Here is a 14,932-nt window from a genome sequence, read left to right on the forward strand (position 1 = left end):
TCATATTTAACTACATTTTTGGAAAATAATAGAAGGATTGGTATTTTTCTTTGGAAACCATTGATATCAATCAGGTATACTTGATTACATTCTTAGAACCTTGAGACAGAGTAGCGTGAGACTGACCTTGATGATCTGAGATCCCATAATTTGATGCCATCCGTGATTGCGCTGGACAGGAAGAGATTGTAGGAGTCCTGGGTCTGTGTGCTAAACATGGAGCCCTATGAGAGCAATGACAAATGACACAAAACAAAAATGATGATATTGTTGCTCTAATTAGTAAATGTGGCTAACCACTAGCATAATTGTTAAAAATGCTTCCATTCATCTATACAAACAGAAGTGTAATTCTTTGTTAATTCTTTAGTTCATTCTGTTATAAGGCAAACACCACAGCACCAACATGGGCAAGTTTTGGTTTGAAGCCAAATATGAAAGGGGAGCCTAATAACTTGCAGGAATTTACCATCAACCAATTAGTATCAGTCTTCTCATTGTCTCTTCCCAACCAGTTCCCAGGAGTTTTCCCAGGAGTTGAGTGAGATTTAAGAGCAAAAGCTCTCATGGAGGGTGAAAATTGAAATGGGTTGGAGGGGGACCCTGATGTGCCACAACATTCCTGCTATTACAATACAGTCCAAAGCCAACAGTCTGCTGAGTGGAAACATATTTGTCGTTCTTTTTCATCTGAGCGTGAACATGTGATACAGTATCGGGCAGATGGGACGCGCTCCATTTTCTCCCAGCTAAAGCAAATGCAAAACGATGGCTCTAATATGTTTAGGACATTTACAGCCACCAAAGCAATATTTTTGCAAGCCTTGATCATCTGAAGCATGCTGGGGTCATTTAGATTGTGAGAAAATGTGCCTTGGACCGTGAGAACATTTCCACTTTTCCAGCCTCACAAAGCTCTGATGATGTCCAGGTGACTTTCCCCCCCTTTATAATTATCAGTTTTTTCCTTTTAATGTTCAGGAGAGAATGGAAAGTCAGACTGGGTACGCTTCCTTAAACTCACACTTTTCATGGAGCTCCGGGACTTGTGAGGTGAGGAGGGATCAGAGGCTAGGAGGTTCCTTTTAATAGGACAGGCCTGTCCTGCACATTTTCAGGCAAATCGTCCTTGGCCAGTAAAGTCCACGAGTGGAGGAGCACATCTTCAGGACATTAAACGTCATTGTGGGAAATGTTTACATTTTCATTTACAGCATTTATCAGACGCCCAGTAGTTACAGGGACAGTCCCCGCCTGGTGACACTCAAGGTTAAGGGTCTTTCTCAGGGACACAATGGTAGTAAGTGGGATTTGAACCTGGGTCTTCTGGTTCACAGGAAAATGTCTAAACCCGCTAGGTTAGACCCACTAAACACTAGTCCACTTAATCCTACCTTCTAACAGCTTTCTCACTTGATCCATGTCGTGTCTCTCTGATACGGAGACTGGCTAGTACATGGTTTAGCCAGTCGTGACCCTATGAAGTCAACCAGACTGTTATCCATCTTCAGAATGTTGATGCAATATGAATTTTGTTTTCCTAATAAGACTCAAATGTTCCATATTATATATTTGGTATATATGTGTAATGGAATAATGTACTTCACATTCAAATCTCATTTGTTTAGTCCATTTTCCATCCTCCCCTCAGCTGTGAGTCTGGTATGATGACACTGTAGTCAATCAATAGCAAAAAACTGTCTGACAGTGACAATTGCTTGATTAATTACATGTGATATCCAAACATCTGGACCTAATTTGGATATAATGACAGTGTGTTTGTTGTATTAGGATGAATATATCTACTTAAATGTGGGTTTCCATAGCTCATTCAAGCACTGACCTGCTCCAAGGCTACAACACTGAATATCCATTTTCTGATTTCCAATGTCAGCCTTAATCTTGGGACAACTGGGATTCACAACCAGACACTTGGCAAGATGAAGGTTATCTGCAAGCACTGGTCATCTCGGAAACTCCTGCAGCCTCCCTTTTTCACACCACAGACAGACTCATGCACGAATCCTTCAACAGTTCCTGAAGGTGCTGTTGTACTTCAAGAGTACACCCCTGCTTAAAATCCCATATAACTCCAAAATGCTCTACCATAAAAAGAGCTGATGTGTCATTCTGTTCACGAACGTAGTGTAGCAAATGCTTCCCTCACACAAAGAAATAAAGGTACACACAGGGCACAATATTAAAATTCCAGTTGATTGTACCTCAAAAAGTACAGGACAGGTCCTCTGTGATACCATGTTGTAACTTTAAAGGAACATGATTTGGGAAAGTACATGACCCATGAACCTGCACCACATGGAAATGATCCCAATTAACCCCAATGTACCAACACAAATGCTTGTAAATTGCTAGATTTCAGCTGCACAATAGTGATAGATTGGCTAGTGGATTTGACCAATTTTTGACCAATATTTGACCAAGTAGCTGATGTTCATGTTTGTAAAAGTTTTTTTTTCACAGCAGTAAAATCATAGAAAAGACAAAATGAATGTACGTGAAATTACATCAACGACAGAACAAAAAAAAAAAAATCACAGACAGACAGACATAGCAGCTTATAGCTCAGAGAACTAAGACTCTGTGCCTGTGAGTTGAAGGTTGCCGGTTCGAGCCGAGCCTCCCCATGTCTGTGACTCCTTGTGCAAGGTCTTTAACCCTCAGCTCACTGGGCAACACAGCAAGTGGGCTGCCCATTACATCATACTTATATGTAAATATAATTTTAAATTCCAGTCATGACAGGTACACACTTTAAATGGTACAGATGTTTTGTCCTTTCATTTTTGTTGCTCATGTCTCCTTCAGCCTCATCAAGATTCATGCATTTATTATCATGCTGTCATCTCAAGAAGAGAAGTTCCAAGCTGATGTTTGTTAGCTAAGCCAAAACTGGACTAGCACTCTCCTACCCCAATGCAAGCTCAATATTTATAGAAATAAATGGATAAGAAACAGATTGGAGTGATTGCTAGTTGTCTAGAGAGGAAGAAAGTAATGACCAACCTGGCCAGAAGAGGAACTGACAGATGGAGCATGTGATTATGATTGACAGCCCTCACCCAGCCAATTTCGACATTCTGGGAGATTTACATCTACTCAGATCCACAAACATAAAAAAAAATGGACACACAAAACTAATAGCATTTAACCACTAGTTAATAAGAACGGTGTTCCTTGATGCCTATTCTATCGGGCAGTGGTGGACTAGCAGGTAAGGAAGTGGACTCATATGTATCATCCCCACACACTGCTCCCTTAAATGCGGAGGAAAGATTCTGTTGTGTGCACAGTGTTCTGTGCTGTGTGTATCATGATGACTAAAACAATCAATGTAAAACATTTCAGCATTTAAATCTGAATCCATCCAATCTGGCAACAATGAGTTCTGTATATCCTCCCCTTCATTTTCTTTCATAATTCCACTCGTTCACAGCACTGTCAGTGGTCATCACAAATGCAGTTTCTTTCATATGAATAACTAACGTCAATCAGACAATGTTAACAGTCGTAGAGGAAAGTTATACAGACTGAACTAAGAGGTGCAGTGTAGAGCTCAGGTTTACAATAAATGTGACTCACAACGGCTACCACGGTTAGAATTAATCTAAACAACAAGCTTGCACCTTCAGGAACTTGTTTAGCCTTCCTTGTCTTGGTTCGTTAGCGTGAGGGTGCATGGTGACGTTAACAGGAGCACGATCCCAAAAGAAAGTAACAGTCAGAACCCCAGAGCGGTTTAACTGACTAAGCTCCAGCGGTTTTATGTTAAGGGAACTCATTTAATGTGCAACAGAGTCCCATTAAAGTCCCCCTCCGAGCTCTGCAGGACAGGAGCACAATCAGCAGAGTGCACCATATGGTCATACAGCCTCACACAGCTTCTTTGCAGTTTTTTTTTTTTTTTTTTTTAAACACATACTTTCCACTGGTCAAAATGACTGAATGACAGACGTTGCTTTTGATATAGTTTCACTCTAAAGTGTATGTTTGCATATTCTAATGAATACTGTTACTGAAACGTATAATCATTTTTGTGGTTAATCATTTTCAGTGGAAAAAAATGATCTGAAATCATGGCTCACTATGAGTCTACATTATACAAGAGAAACCTAAACCTTCGACAGATTAGCAGGAATAACCCACAACTGCAGTAAATAAATCACCAAATATTAGATCACATGACTAAGACTGATTATGCAAAACAAAGAACTCTTGTCATGTTTATACCACCAATAGTTTAGAAAAATATGTTGATTAAATATCTGATTGAAACCAAAAGCTTGTTTTTATGGATCTGAATTGTTTCATCACCAATATGCTTTCCACATTGCGTTATGGCTGCTGTGATCTCAGAAGACTGTATGGACCACAGAGTTTAACAGACACACTGGTTTGTGGAATCTTAATAGACCATTAAAATGGTCTGACCTTGGCTGAGGTCACTTTCTTGTCGCTTGGTTTTTTCCTCTTTTCCATCATCATTAATTTAGAAAATTACCATGTTGTTAGGTGGGTTATGAAGCCATGGATTGTAGGTCCCAACTTCCCTACATACTCACCTGGAAAAGGAGGTGACCTCTGCATGGACTGTAAATACCTCGGTCTCAGAGGGCAAACTTGCACATGACGCTTCTGGCGAAGGTGAAGTCAACCTCAAGTGTCACAGCACTTGCATACTGATTTTAACCTACTTTCAAAAAGCATCACAGCATCTGGAGGCAATTCATGTTCCATGCAGGCCAGCGTCCAGTGGCAAAGCATCATGGGCGGCGTGGGCCTCAGAATAAAGTGGCATATAAAAACTGAGTATAAAGTTTGGTCAACTTTATGGTAATGAGCTTGAACGCAGTTCGGCAACGACCAAAGCACTCGCCTTCTTTTCAAAGCATGGCAGGGTAACAAGAGTAAATGTTTCCTGCTTCTCACACATTTTTGTTTGAATGCAGGACAAAGGAGGTGAGTTTATTCAAAGATTTTTTTATCCTCTTCCCCTGAGTTGTAAACCATTTTTTACCTTGTTCTGTGTAATATGATGGATGGCCCTGTTATGGGCCTCTGAGATCTCTAGTGCGACGCAACCCACGTTCATGTCGAAGATCTGGATAGATCGATCAACACCACAGGCCAGAACAATATCTGGGGGATCACTTAAGGTACACAAGTGATGATCAATGACACTGCTCTTTGTTGTCAGTCAGCAGAAAACAAATAAGTGCGATCAAAAACCTAATTTCTAATGGTTCCAGATCGGATTTTTAACAAACTGGAAAAATGGATCACATCAACCACCCAACATTTACGTAAGGAAGCTTGAACTGACCTGAACATGATGGCCTTTCTGGTTCAGTACATTTATTTTGCAGTAAATTTAGTGTAATCTGTAATAGGGAGTGAGATGGAAAAATTCTTGAGTATAAAACCACTGATTTATGATGGAGATCAGCCATACCTCCTTGGAGATTACACATGAGGCCATGGTGAACCCAGGCTGCTTGAGCTCATCCTTGATACAGCATTATTGTCTAGGGTGAAACAATTCATTCTAATTCTTTTCTCGCTTTTGGAGATAATCCAGGACTCTCTTATAAATGTGAACATGGATGTTATGCAGGCTATGTTACACACATTTGATCCCTTCTCATTTTTTTTTGCAATTGAGATCTGTCTTGTTAATACATAATCCCATTGATGAACTGGCCAAAACATACATCCAGTTGTGCTACTGTTGAAGGATACGGGAGTAGAAATCATTGGCGGCTGTCATAGCGCTTATATCAGTTCCTGACCTTGTGCTGAAACGTCCGGCCAGCTTGGAAAAGCTCTTCTGCTTGTACCTGCGACAAAGACCACAAGACAACATCACTACTGACTGTTGACAAAAAGAACAAAATTATTTTTGAATATGACATTATACTTGTCCATTACAGAGCAACCAGAGTCAAATTGAAAGTGAAAGTAAAGTGATTGTCATTGTGAAACACTGCAGCACAGCACACGGTGACACAACGAAATGTGTCCTCTGCATTTAAACCATCACCCTTGGTGAGCAGTGGGCAGCCATGACAGGCACCCGGGGAGCAGTGTGTGGGGACGGTTCTTTGCTCAGTGGCACCTCAGTGGCACCTTGGTGGCAACCTTCTGATTACTGGGCTGCTCCAAAACTGGCTTTGCTTCCCCAGTTAACTGAAGTTACTATAGTTCAACCAGCTGTTGCCCATTACCATGATAGATGGGTCCTGATCACCCTTTAAATGGGTGCATGCAGGAAACAGTAACGGTTTCTGCATGATCGTGGACACACCATTTTTGAATGGGTCCTGACAATGCTACTTGGTTTTATTGTTTATTCTTTTGAGCTTTTGGCCATGTGCTGTGTAAATAAATATGTTTCAAATGTCGAGCTTCCACACCTCTTCACATCTACAACTGAGCAGCATGACAAGTATCATGTATTCATGTTTACTAATGGCCATAGCACATGGTTATGGTCTACAATAAGCACATGTAAAAGCAATTAGCTTTAAGTAAATATAGTTCTATTAAAATATAGTGATATATAGAAGAGACCAATGAAATTTAACAATTAACAAAACAATTATCAGTAATATGTAAATATATTTATTACTAGTAATTCCTTAATTTAACTGAATTTTAATCAATTAGTAAATTAGGAAGCTTGAAAGATATACAGCATTGAAGGATCCATTGATGGGTCTTTAGTTACCATGGTCATCAAAACAGTCAGAAATTTTGGGCAAAGTCCATTCTTATGTACTTGTGGTCATAACTGGAGTCTGTGGGCAGCTGGTTTGACTGGTATGAAGTGTGTGAAGCCTCCCAGTTCTCAGCATTCTAAAAGGTGACAGAACTGTGTCTGGCAGCCCACAGTACACATGCTGTGCTCCATCTTGGGTGGTTGAGTATATGTTGGATCTATGTTGGAGGTGGACAGTGAGTGATGGGAGATCTCCACCAAAACAGAACAAAACAAACATGCTCTACAAGGCATAACGACAAATCTGGCTCTTCCTTCTCTTTTTCTGCTCTGGTGTTAATGTTTCATTGTCAGTGTGAATCTCTCTGCTGGTCTGTACTGGCAGACAGGACGGAACATTAAAAGCGGAAGGCCAAGAAAGTCATGCTGCTGGCACTAGGTGGTTCTAATGTTAAAAATGGCTCAGGCTGTACCCTTGACGTCCAGAAAGAGCAACAGTCACTCTGTTGTATAGTTATGTGTGAAAGCACATAATTATGAAGGATCTTCTGATCCAGAGCTGACAACTTAAACTGATGGCCAAACTGAAGCCTTTTTGTGGTTTTAGAAATCATTTTTATATCAGTAATATTTGCAAGTCTCATTGATTCAGTATAGGTTCACAATAAGGGTTGCAAATCCAATTATTCAAATGCTGTCAGGGCAAACCCATTAAGTTAATTATCTTAAATTCGGGTGTACTTTTGAGTATGGTGAGTATCAGCAAGTACCTCTTGATGTCATCCCGACTGGTGTCTAGATGATAGAGGTAAAGGTGTAAGCAGCTCCCTGATGCCAGCATTATGAACTTGTCCAGGAAATAAAACTGGGTAGCTTGTATTGGCGTGGAGAACTTGTCGCATCCCTTGAAATTGAGGGGGAAAAGAACTCATCCTAAAACTGTGCCCTTGAACTTCAGTTTTAAGTGGTGCAGTTCAAAATAATGAGCTACAAAAATCAAATCTTATTTGATTAAAATATAGCACGCATGCTTGAATGAATTAAAGGAATGAATGAACGAATGACTGGCCAAACTTTTAAGACTTCATAAAAGTTTAGTCCAACAGACCTTTCTGGCAAAAAACAGCTCTTTTGAGATGTTTGCAGCCAAAGACACATTTTGCATGTAGAAAGGGGAAGTCATGAAAGACAATCCTGTGGATTAAACTGTGAAGTCTAATCCACCTATTGTCTAATCCACCTAAACTGACATAAACCTATGTCAGAATAGGTTATTCATTGAGAGGCAAAGCGTTAAGCCTGCACTTGTCACGTCACACCTTACAGACTAATTCTCCAAATACAAAATATAGCAATTGGAAAACCTTAATCTGTTTAAGACCTAAACATGTCATAACTCTCTGACAAAGAATTACCCAATCCCACAAAATAAAAATGTCCCCCCCCCTGTTTATTTTCCCCTCATAATGTGGATATTTGGTTTTGCCCAAGCCTTTAAATCAATGTACTACAATAAAAATACCAAAATGATACAGTTTAAGCCAAGTCTGGGATGGCCTTCCGCACTCAGCAGAGATAAGTCAGGTCGATTAGCAGCGGCTGAGGGGAGAAATCTCTCCTGGGCAAGCTAGAAATGTACAGGCATAAATTAAAAGCAGGGTGTCTGGTGAGAAATTTCAGGAGGCCCTGTAATGATTTCAGGCAGGAGCTTAAGACTTGGCTGTCCCACTGTTCATTTCTTCCACTATTTTGTCTGCCAGGTGATTAGTGAGATATTAATAGCTTCCATATTGGAATTTATTTGGCCACCCTGCATTTAACATATAATAATGCACTGGTGGGAGCCAAGTGGTCATCTCCAGGACTGGAAAATCCACAACTGTTGCCATTTAAAACTTTTATATTATTGCATAACAATTTTTGCATTTCCAACAAAATTTGAAACTTCATATATCATATTTTGCCTTCACTCAAACTACATGGATGACGTGTGCACAATCATGTGATCCATGTATGATTTGATGAGATGATGATAAGTCATCCACCGGCTAAGCACATGCAGTAAATTTTATTTAATATGCATTCAATTAAAATAATACTGTTTTATTGCCATATCTTCAGGCAGACTGTCACTGTGAAAAGTACATATTTAAGGGGTCCCTTAATAAACACTTAATAAATAGCTATATTTTGGTATTTTACCATGATGAGGGCAGGTTCTTTATTCCCAGGGGTCCAGATATAAAGTGTCTGGTCCTCTGATGCACTCAGAAAACAGCTCCTACTGTGACTCCAGCAAACACTGCTCACTGCCTTATTGTGACCTGCCAAAGAAAAGTTATATTCCACAGGCTGTTGACATTACTGAGTGAGGGTTTGGTTTTTTTATATATATATATACACACACACACACACACACACACACACACACACACACACACACACACACACACATATATATATAAAAAAAAGCTGCTTGCATACCCTTCCTCTCATCTCTACTGCCCCCTTGAGGAGCTCCAGACTAACAAAGCATCTCCGACTGAGTTTCCCTGTAAACTCAGTCCAGGCTCACAAACTGAGGCAGCCTGTAGGCCTACAGATAAAGCACTGGTCCAGAGATTTAAGCTCATGTGGTCTTGCTTCTGACAACTCTTTAAATCAGAACCCTTCCTGCTCCAAAAGTCGGCTTTGGGTTTGGACTGGGTGTTTCCGGGGGATGCAGGGAGCATTTTCATGGATGCAGGGGCCACGTTGCATACTGTGCTATGAAGTTAGGGAATATATAAATGTTATCTGGAAAAGAATGTGCTGTTCTAACCCCATTTGAGGAGTTCATGTGACAAATTCCAAGATGTACAGCTGGTTCTCCTCTCATCTTCCACTGAACAGTTCAGTTACACAGGACATACAGTAAGCTCTGAAAACAAGACAGGAATGGCTCGGAAACACTGTAAGTCATTTCTGGGAAATGAAAATTATGAACTGTTGTGCTGCATACTAATTTGTAGCTCACATACTGTGACACAGAGTCAGAGACAGACTGGGTGTCAAAGTCCATGTAAAGGGGTTACTAGTATAGCAAAGATATTCATGAGCAGCTGATCCAACTACCATCTACCTAACATCCAACAAATTATTCCAAGTATTGTCAGATTGGGTGTTTGTGAATTTGATATTACAGGAAAAAAACTGTTTGTTAAGAAAAGGTTCGGTAGAACCTAGATCTCATGTTAATGGCAAAGCTGCATATTAAATAATTAATGATCTGAGACAATTCTAGACATTTTGTGCATGTGACATATTGATATATTGATATGTATTACAGTGCTTTGCAACAAGGCCAAAACAGGTTGTGTTCCACAGTGTCAAAAAAAATGGATCTTTATCCATACACTGCAGTTTCTATGTTGAACCCATAATACATGTTTCCATTAACATACTCAACAGTAGTACATTTTTGACACAGCACCATTATTCTGGAAGGGTTCTACATAGACAACCTCATTTGTTGAAGTTTTTGGGAAGATCACACGCAGCACAAACCTCATTCAGAGGTGTGAAGCCAAGTGAAAAAAAAATTTCTTCTGGGGTTAACATACATTTGGTTCAGTGGGGCACAGCAGGAGGGGGGCAGAAATTTCATGGTTTCATCATGGAAACCTGGATTCCCCACCGAGCCTGGGTTCACTTCTGCAGTTTGACTGACAGGAGGGTAAGCGCAAAAAAAATGGAAAAAAAGAATCACTTCAATAAATAATGAAAGGAAGGGGAGAGGGGGGTATGGTTTCTGGAAGGACAGAGACAGAAAGTTCTGAAGAAGCAACGCCACAAATCCATTGCACCACACCATAATAAATAAAAAGTCAATGGTTTTACCTGTGTAGACAGATGGGTTGCCATTTAGGGAGGATTTGTACAACAATACTGATCTGTCTCCAAGACCACACAGGATCTGCTTTCCATCTCCTGACAGAGAAAAAGAAACGAGAGATTATGTATACTTCTCTAGCTCCAGGGATTTAGATGGAATCAGGTCAATTACATCATTTCAGTAGCATTAAAAGAGAATCCCAGGTAGTAAACAACATAAAGTGCATGGCCATAAACTTTCATTAGATGATGACCACAGGGTAAGGCTCCACAATCAGGATACTGCTTTTTAAGAGGGGAGAAAACATTTGAGTGCCTGGCACTGAATTGTAGGAGACTATTAAAAGTAGGTCATGTTTTTTTCTTATTACTCCTATATATAGTATAATAAAGCTATTTAAGAAAATTAAGGTATTTAATGAATTTAAAGCATTTTGCCGCCTGCTGCGGGATATAATGAAAACGGAGCTGGCACTGAGAGGGTCCACCACTCACCTGAGTACTGCAGGGAAAAGATGGGTGTTGGGGAAGCGGCAGAAATGATCACCTCAGAGTGTGGAGCTGAGGGCACCAGGTGGGAAGGGTACTCACTTAAGAGGAACCCCCTGGAAAAAAAGTACATATTACACAGACAAAAACAGAAACATCAAAACCTGCACAAAGAAAAGAAAGAAGAAGAAGAAGAAATCTAAATGTATATTACGTCTTCTTGGTTGTCCAACTCGACTTTTGTGGTTTCTTCTTGATATTGGACATAGGCATGAACATTTTTCTCCTGTTAAGAAAAAGGTGTTGTGAGAGCAGAGGAATATTCCAGATCTCACAGATGTGTCATAGTTACAAGGCCTGATGGAAAATAATACAATAAACGCAGAGCTGTTGTTGTATTAGTCATATTACTTTTCATGGTGCTTTCTCTATAAGTGCCTGATGAATGTAGACGTTGTCCCAGCAGTCCCAAGCCAGACCGGTCTCGAGAACTACAACACTATATATCACTGAAAACAGACGGACATTCAGTGATTGTAAGCGATGAAATCTTCACCAACACCACATACCGAGAGGACTCTCCATAACCCGACGACTTCACTTGAGTGTGGAAGACCACAGCATGATCCTTTACTCCTCCTTGTTTGTGGACACCTACGAGCAAGTGAATGAGAGAGAAAGGTGAACAGAAGACATGGGGTTGGTCAAGACATATATCAGAATGCAGTTGGAAGAACAGAGGACAGCTCCCTGCGTTTGGATGCTTCTTCTGTCTGATGTGAGGCTGATTTTTCCATATCCATGAAAAAAACTCAGAGGTTCACCAAAATATAATCTCTCTTCTTGTAATGATGAAAATGGACAAAAGATGTCATAAGCTTAGATGATGCAGTGCATTCTGTGTGTATATATCATATACAGTGGTGTGAAAAAGTGTTTATATGGTCTGCATAGCAGAATAAAAAGAATATTAAAGCTCTTCTCAATTTTGCCAGGAAAGACTTTTGGGAAAATATCGACTTTTTGGGAGGTGTGTGTCTCATTACATCTGGCATTAAAGAAAAAGAACATCATACCAACAGTAAAATATGGGGGGGTGGTAGTGTACTACTGGGTAGTACTGGGGCTGTTTTGCTGCTTCAGAAACGAGAAGACTTGCTTTGATAAATGGAACTATTCATTCTGCTGTCCTGAAACAGAATGTCCAGCCATCTGTTCGTGACCTCAAGGTGAAACAAACTTTCAGCAGGACAATTCAAAACACACCAGCAAGTCCACCTCCGATTGGCTTAAGAATAACAGAATTAAGTCTTTGGAGCGGCCTAGTCAAAGTCCATGGCTTAAATTCTGTTGAGATGCTGTTGCATGAACTTAAAAAGGCAGTTGACGCTCGAACACCCTCCAATGTGGCTGAAGTACAACCAGCTGAGAGGGTCAAAATTCTTCCACAGTGCTGTAAAAGACTCATTGCAAGTTATCGCAAATGCTTTATTTTTCAGTTGTTGCTAATAAGCGTTGCAGCCACCACTGAATGTCTCTGCTGGGGCAGTGGTGGCCTAGCGGTTAAGGAAGCGGCCCCGTAATCAGAAGGTTGCCGGTTCGAATCCCGATCTGCCAAGGTGCCACTGAGCAAAGCACCGTCCCCACACACTGCTCCCCGGGCGCCTGTCATGGCTGCCCACTGCTCACTGAGGGTGATGGGTTAAATGCAGAGGACAAATTTCACTGTGTGCACCGTGTGCTGTGCTGCAGTGTTTCACAATGACAATCACTTTACTTTCACTTTCAATTTGACTCTGGTTGCTCTGTAATGGACAAGTATATATGCACTTCACTTCACTTAATAAGGGTGGCCCAACCCTTATTAACCCAACCCTTAATTATTAGGTTTTGGGGCCAATCACATTGTCACAAAGGGCCATGTAGGTCTGGATTTTTTTGGCTTACTTGTGTCGTCTTTGACCAATATTTAAATTTGTTTTGAGGATCTGAAACATTTAAGTGTGACAACATGGAAAAACACCACCACTGTACGTACCCACTTTGTATTGGTTCATGTTTGAAAAAATTATTTATCTACGTAATTAGAGAAAGCTTACATTTTGTCTATTTATTATAAGGAGCAGTGTGTGGGGACGGTGCTTTGCTCAGTGGCACCCTAGCTACAGCTTCAGATGTTTAAGCTAAATCACTATACAGAACAGCCATATTCAGGGTTTCGGCTGCCACAGCCCTTCCTGGGACACTAGTCATAGGGCGGGGCACCAGACTTTATACACACACACACACACACACACACACACACACACACACACACACACCATTCCCTCAAACATTCCAACCTACGGCCAGTTTAGAGTCACCAGTTCAACTAGTGCACATACCTTTTGCTGGGGACACAGATTCAAACTTACAGGCCACAGCACAATCCACCACATCGCCTTGTAGCCCGCCTCTTTTCTTGTAGGGAGCTACTTTATTATCCTGATTTGGTGACCATTGTTACTTTTACCTAGGTTCAAACGGATAATGCCAATTTATATTCAGATTCTCTTCAATACTTTACACAAGAGGCTAACCATTCCAGTATCAGCAGGAGCAAAGATGAATCAAACTAATGGATGGTGCCAGGAAAATGCACTTAACAGCAGGAAATAAATTCTCAAAATAATGTGTTGTGTGTGTGTGAGCAAAAACAATTTGTTGAGAGCCAAAAGCGTCTGGCCCATATCACTGTAAAAAAATAAAAAAATAATTAATATTTATGATGTGGTTTACTGATGTTTTGGGAAATAGACAGTGAATCACACGAATGCGTAGGTTCACATCTGTAACTACTCTACAGTCATAGAAGATATTTTCAAAGATTCCAAAGATGTATGAGACCTTCAAAAATAATTTGCATAATAGCATTACTTTATGATAGAAAAATCAGATGTCTCAAACTTGGGCTGTGCGATATGGCATAAAATTCATTTTATAATATAAATTTAACCATAGACGGTAAATGGCATATATTGTGGTATATAATTTGATAAGTTTAAATGTTACTGTTTTGAAAGGGTAACTGTTTCGTCCGCGAGCTGACAGAGCAATGAAGCATAGAGACAGGACATCTTGCAAACAATGATTTATTAAACAAAAACCAAACCGGCCCAAGGGCCAAAACAGCGAAAACAAAGGGGAGAACAAAAACTAACCCGCAGGCATGTGCCACGTTTGCAATATTTTTAAAACCTTTAAACTCTAGATTTAAGAATTACAAGGCATTTTAACGATATTTAAGGCCTTATTTTTTGGAAACTCTATGCTCTTTCCCAAAACTAAAACTAATGCTTCATGCTGCTAGTAGGTGTGGTTTCATGCAGGAGATGTGACTTTTCACAAGAAGCGGATATTTCTGCAGTTGGCCGCTATAATCAAAATCTCTCCCGTTCACCAAATTTATATCGCATACCATTTATACCGCACAGCTCTATCTCAAACCTTCCTACAGAGTGATACCTGAATGTATCTGACAAACACTTTGCTCTTAGTGTTATTTTAATGACAATATTGGAACAAACAAATGAATACATTTTAATATATTAATTTAACCACAAGGATAGACAAGACTCTCTTGGAATTGGACGCTTGGAATTCAGGGCTCAGCATGGCAGTGGTTTGCTTCCTACCTTGATGAGCGATCTTACCAAGTGACTTGGAAAGGATCCACCTCTGCCTCATGTAGACTCTCCACTGGTGTCCCTCAAGGCTCAGGACTAGGTCCTCTCCTTTTCTCCCTCTACATGTGATCACTTGGTGAGGTCATTTCCTCACATGGATTATCCTACC

The 14,932-nt window shown here is 40.3% G+C and overlaps 1 protein-coding gene across 1 annotated transcript in view; it reads right to left on the reverse strand.

The window, feature by feature from the left end:
- Nucleotides 1-14,932, reverse strand: part of wdr27 (WD repeat domain 27) — a 44,606-nt gene that overhangs the window by 20,272 nt on the left and 9,402 nt on the right. Inside the window, exons 13-21 of the mRNA XM_028988755.1 lie at nt 11,668-11,752; nt 11,313-11,384; nt 11,105-11,214; nt 10,616-10,705; nt 8,939-9,060; nt 7,507-7,640; nt 5,758-5,855; nt 5,036-5,157; nt 127-224 (exon numbers count right to left, since the gene is read on the reverse strand). Of these exons, the coding sequence (XP_028844588.1) occupies nt 127-224; nt 5,036-5,157; nt 5,758-5,855; nt 7,507-7,640; nt 8,939-9,060; nt 10,616-10,705; nt 11,105-11,214; nt 11,313-11,384; nt 11,668-11,752 (931 nt within the window). The remainder of the gene's footprint in view (nt 1-126; nt 225-5,035; nt 5,158-5,757; nt 5,856-7,506; nt 7,641-8,938; nt 9,061-10,615; nt 10,706-11,104; nt 11,215-11,312; nt 11,385-11,667; nt 11,753-14,932) is intronic.

The sequence above is a fragment of the Denticeps clupeoides genome, chromosome 8 (genome assembly GCF_900700375.1).
Source record: "Denticeps clupeoides chromosome 8, fDenClu1.1, whole genome shotgun sequence".
NCBI lineage: Eukaryota > Metazoa > Chordata > Actinopteri > Clupeiformes > Denticipitidae > Denticeps > Denticeps clupeoides.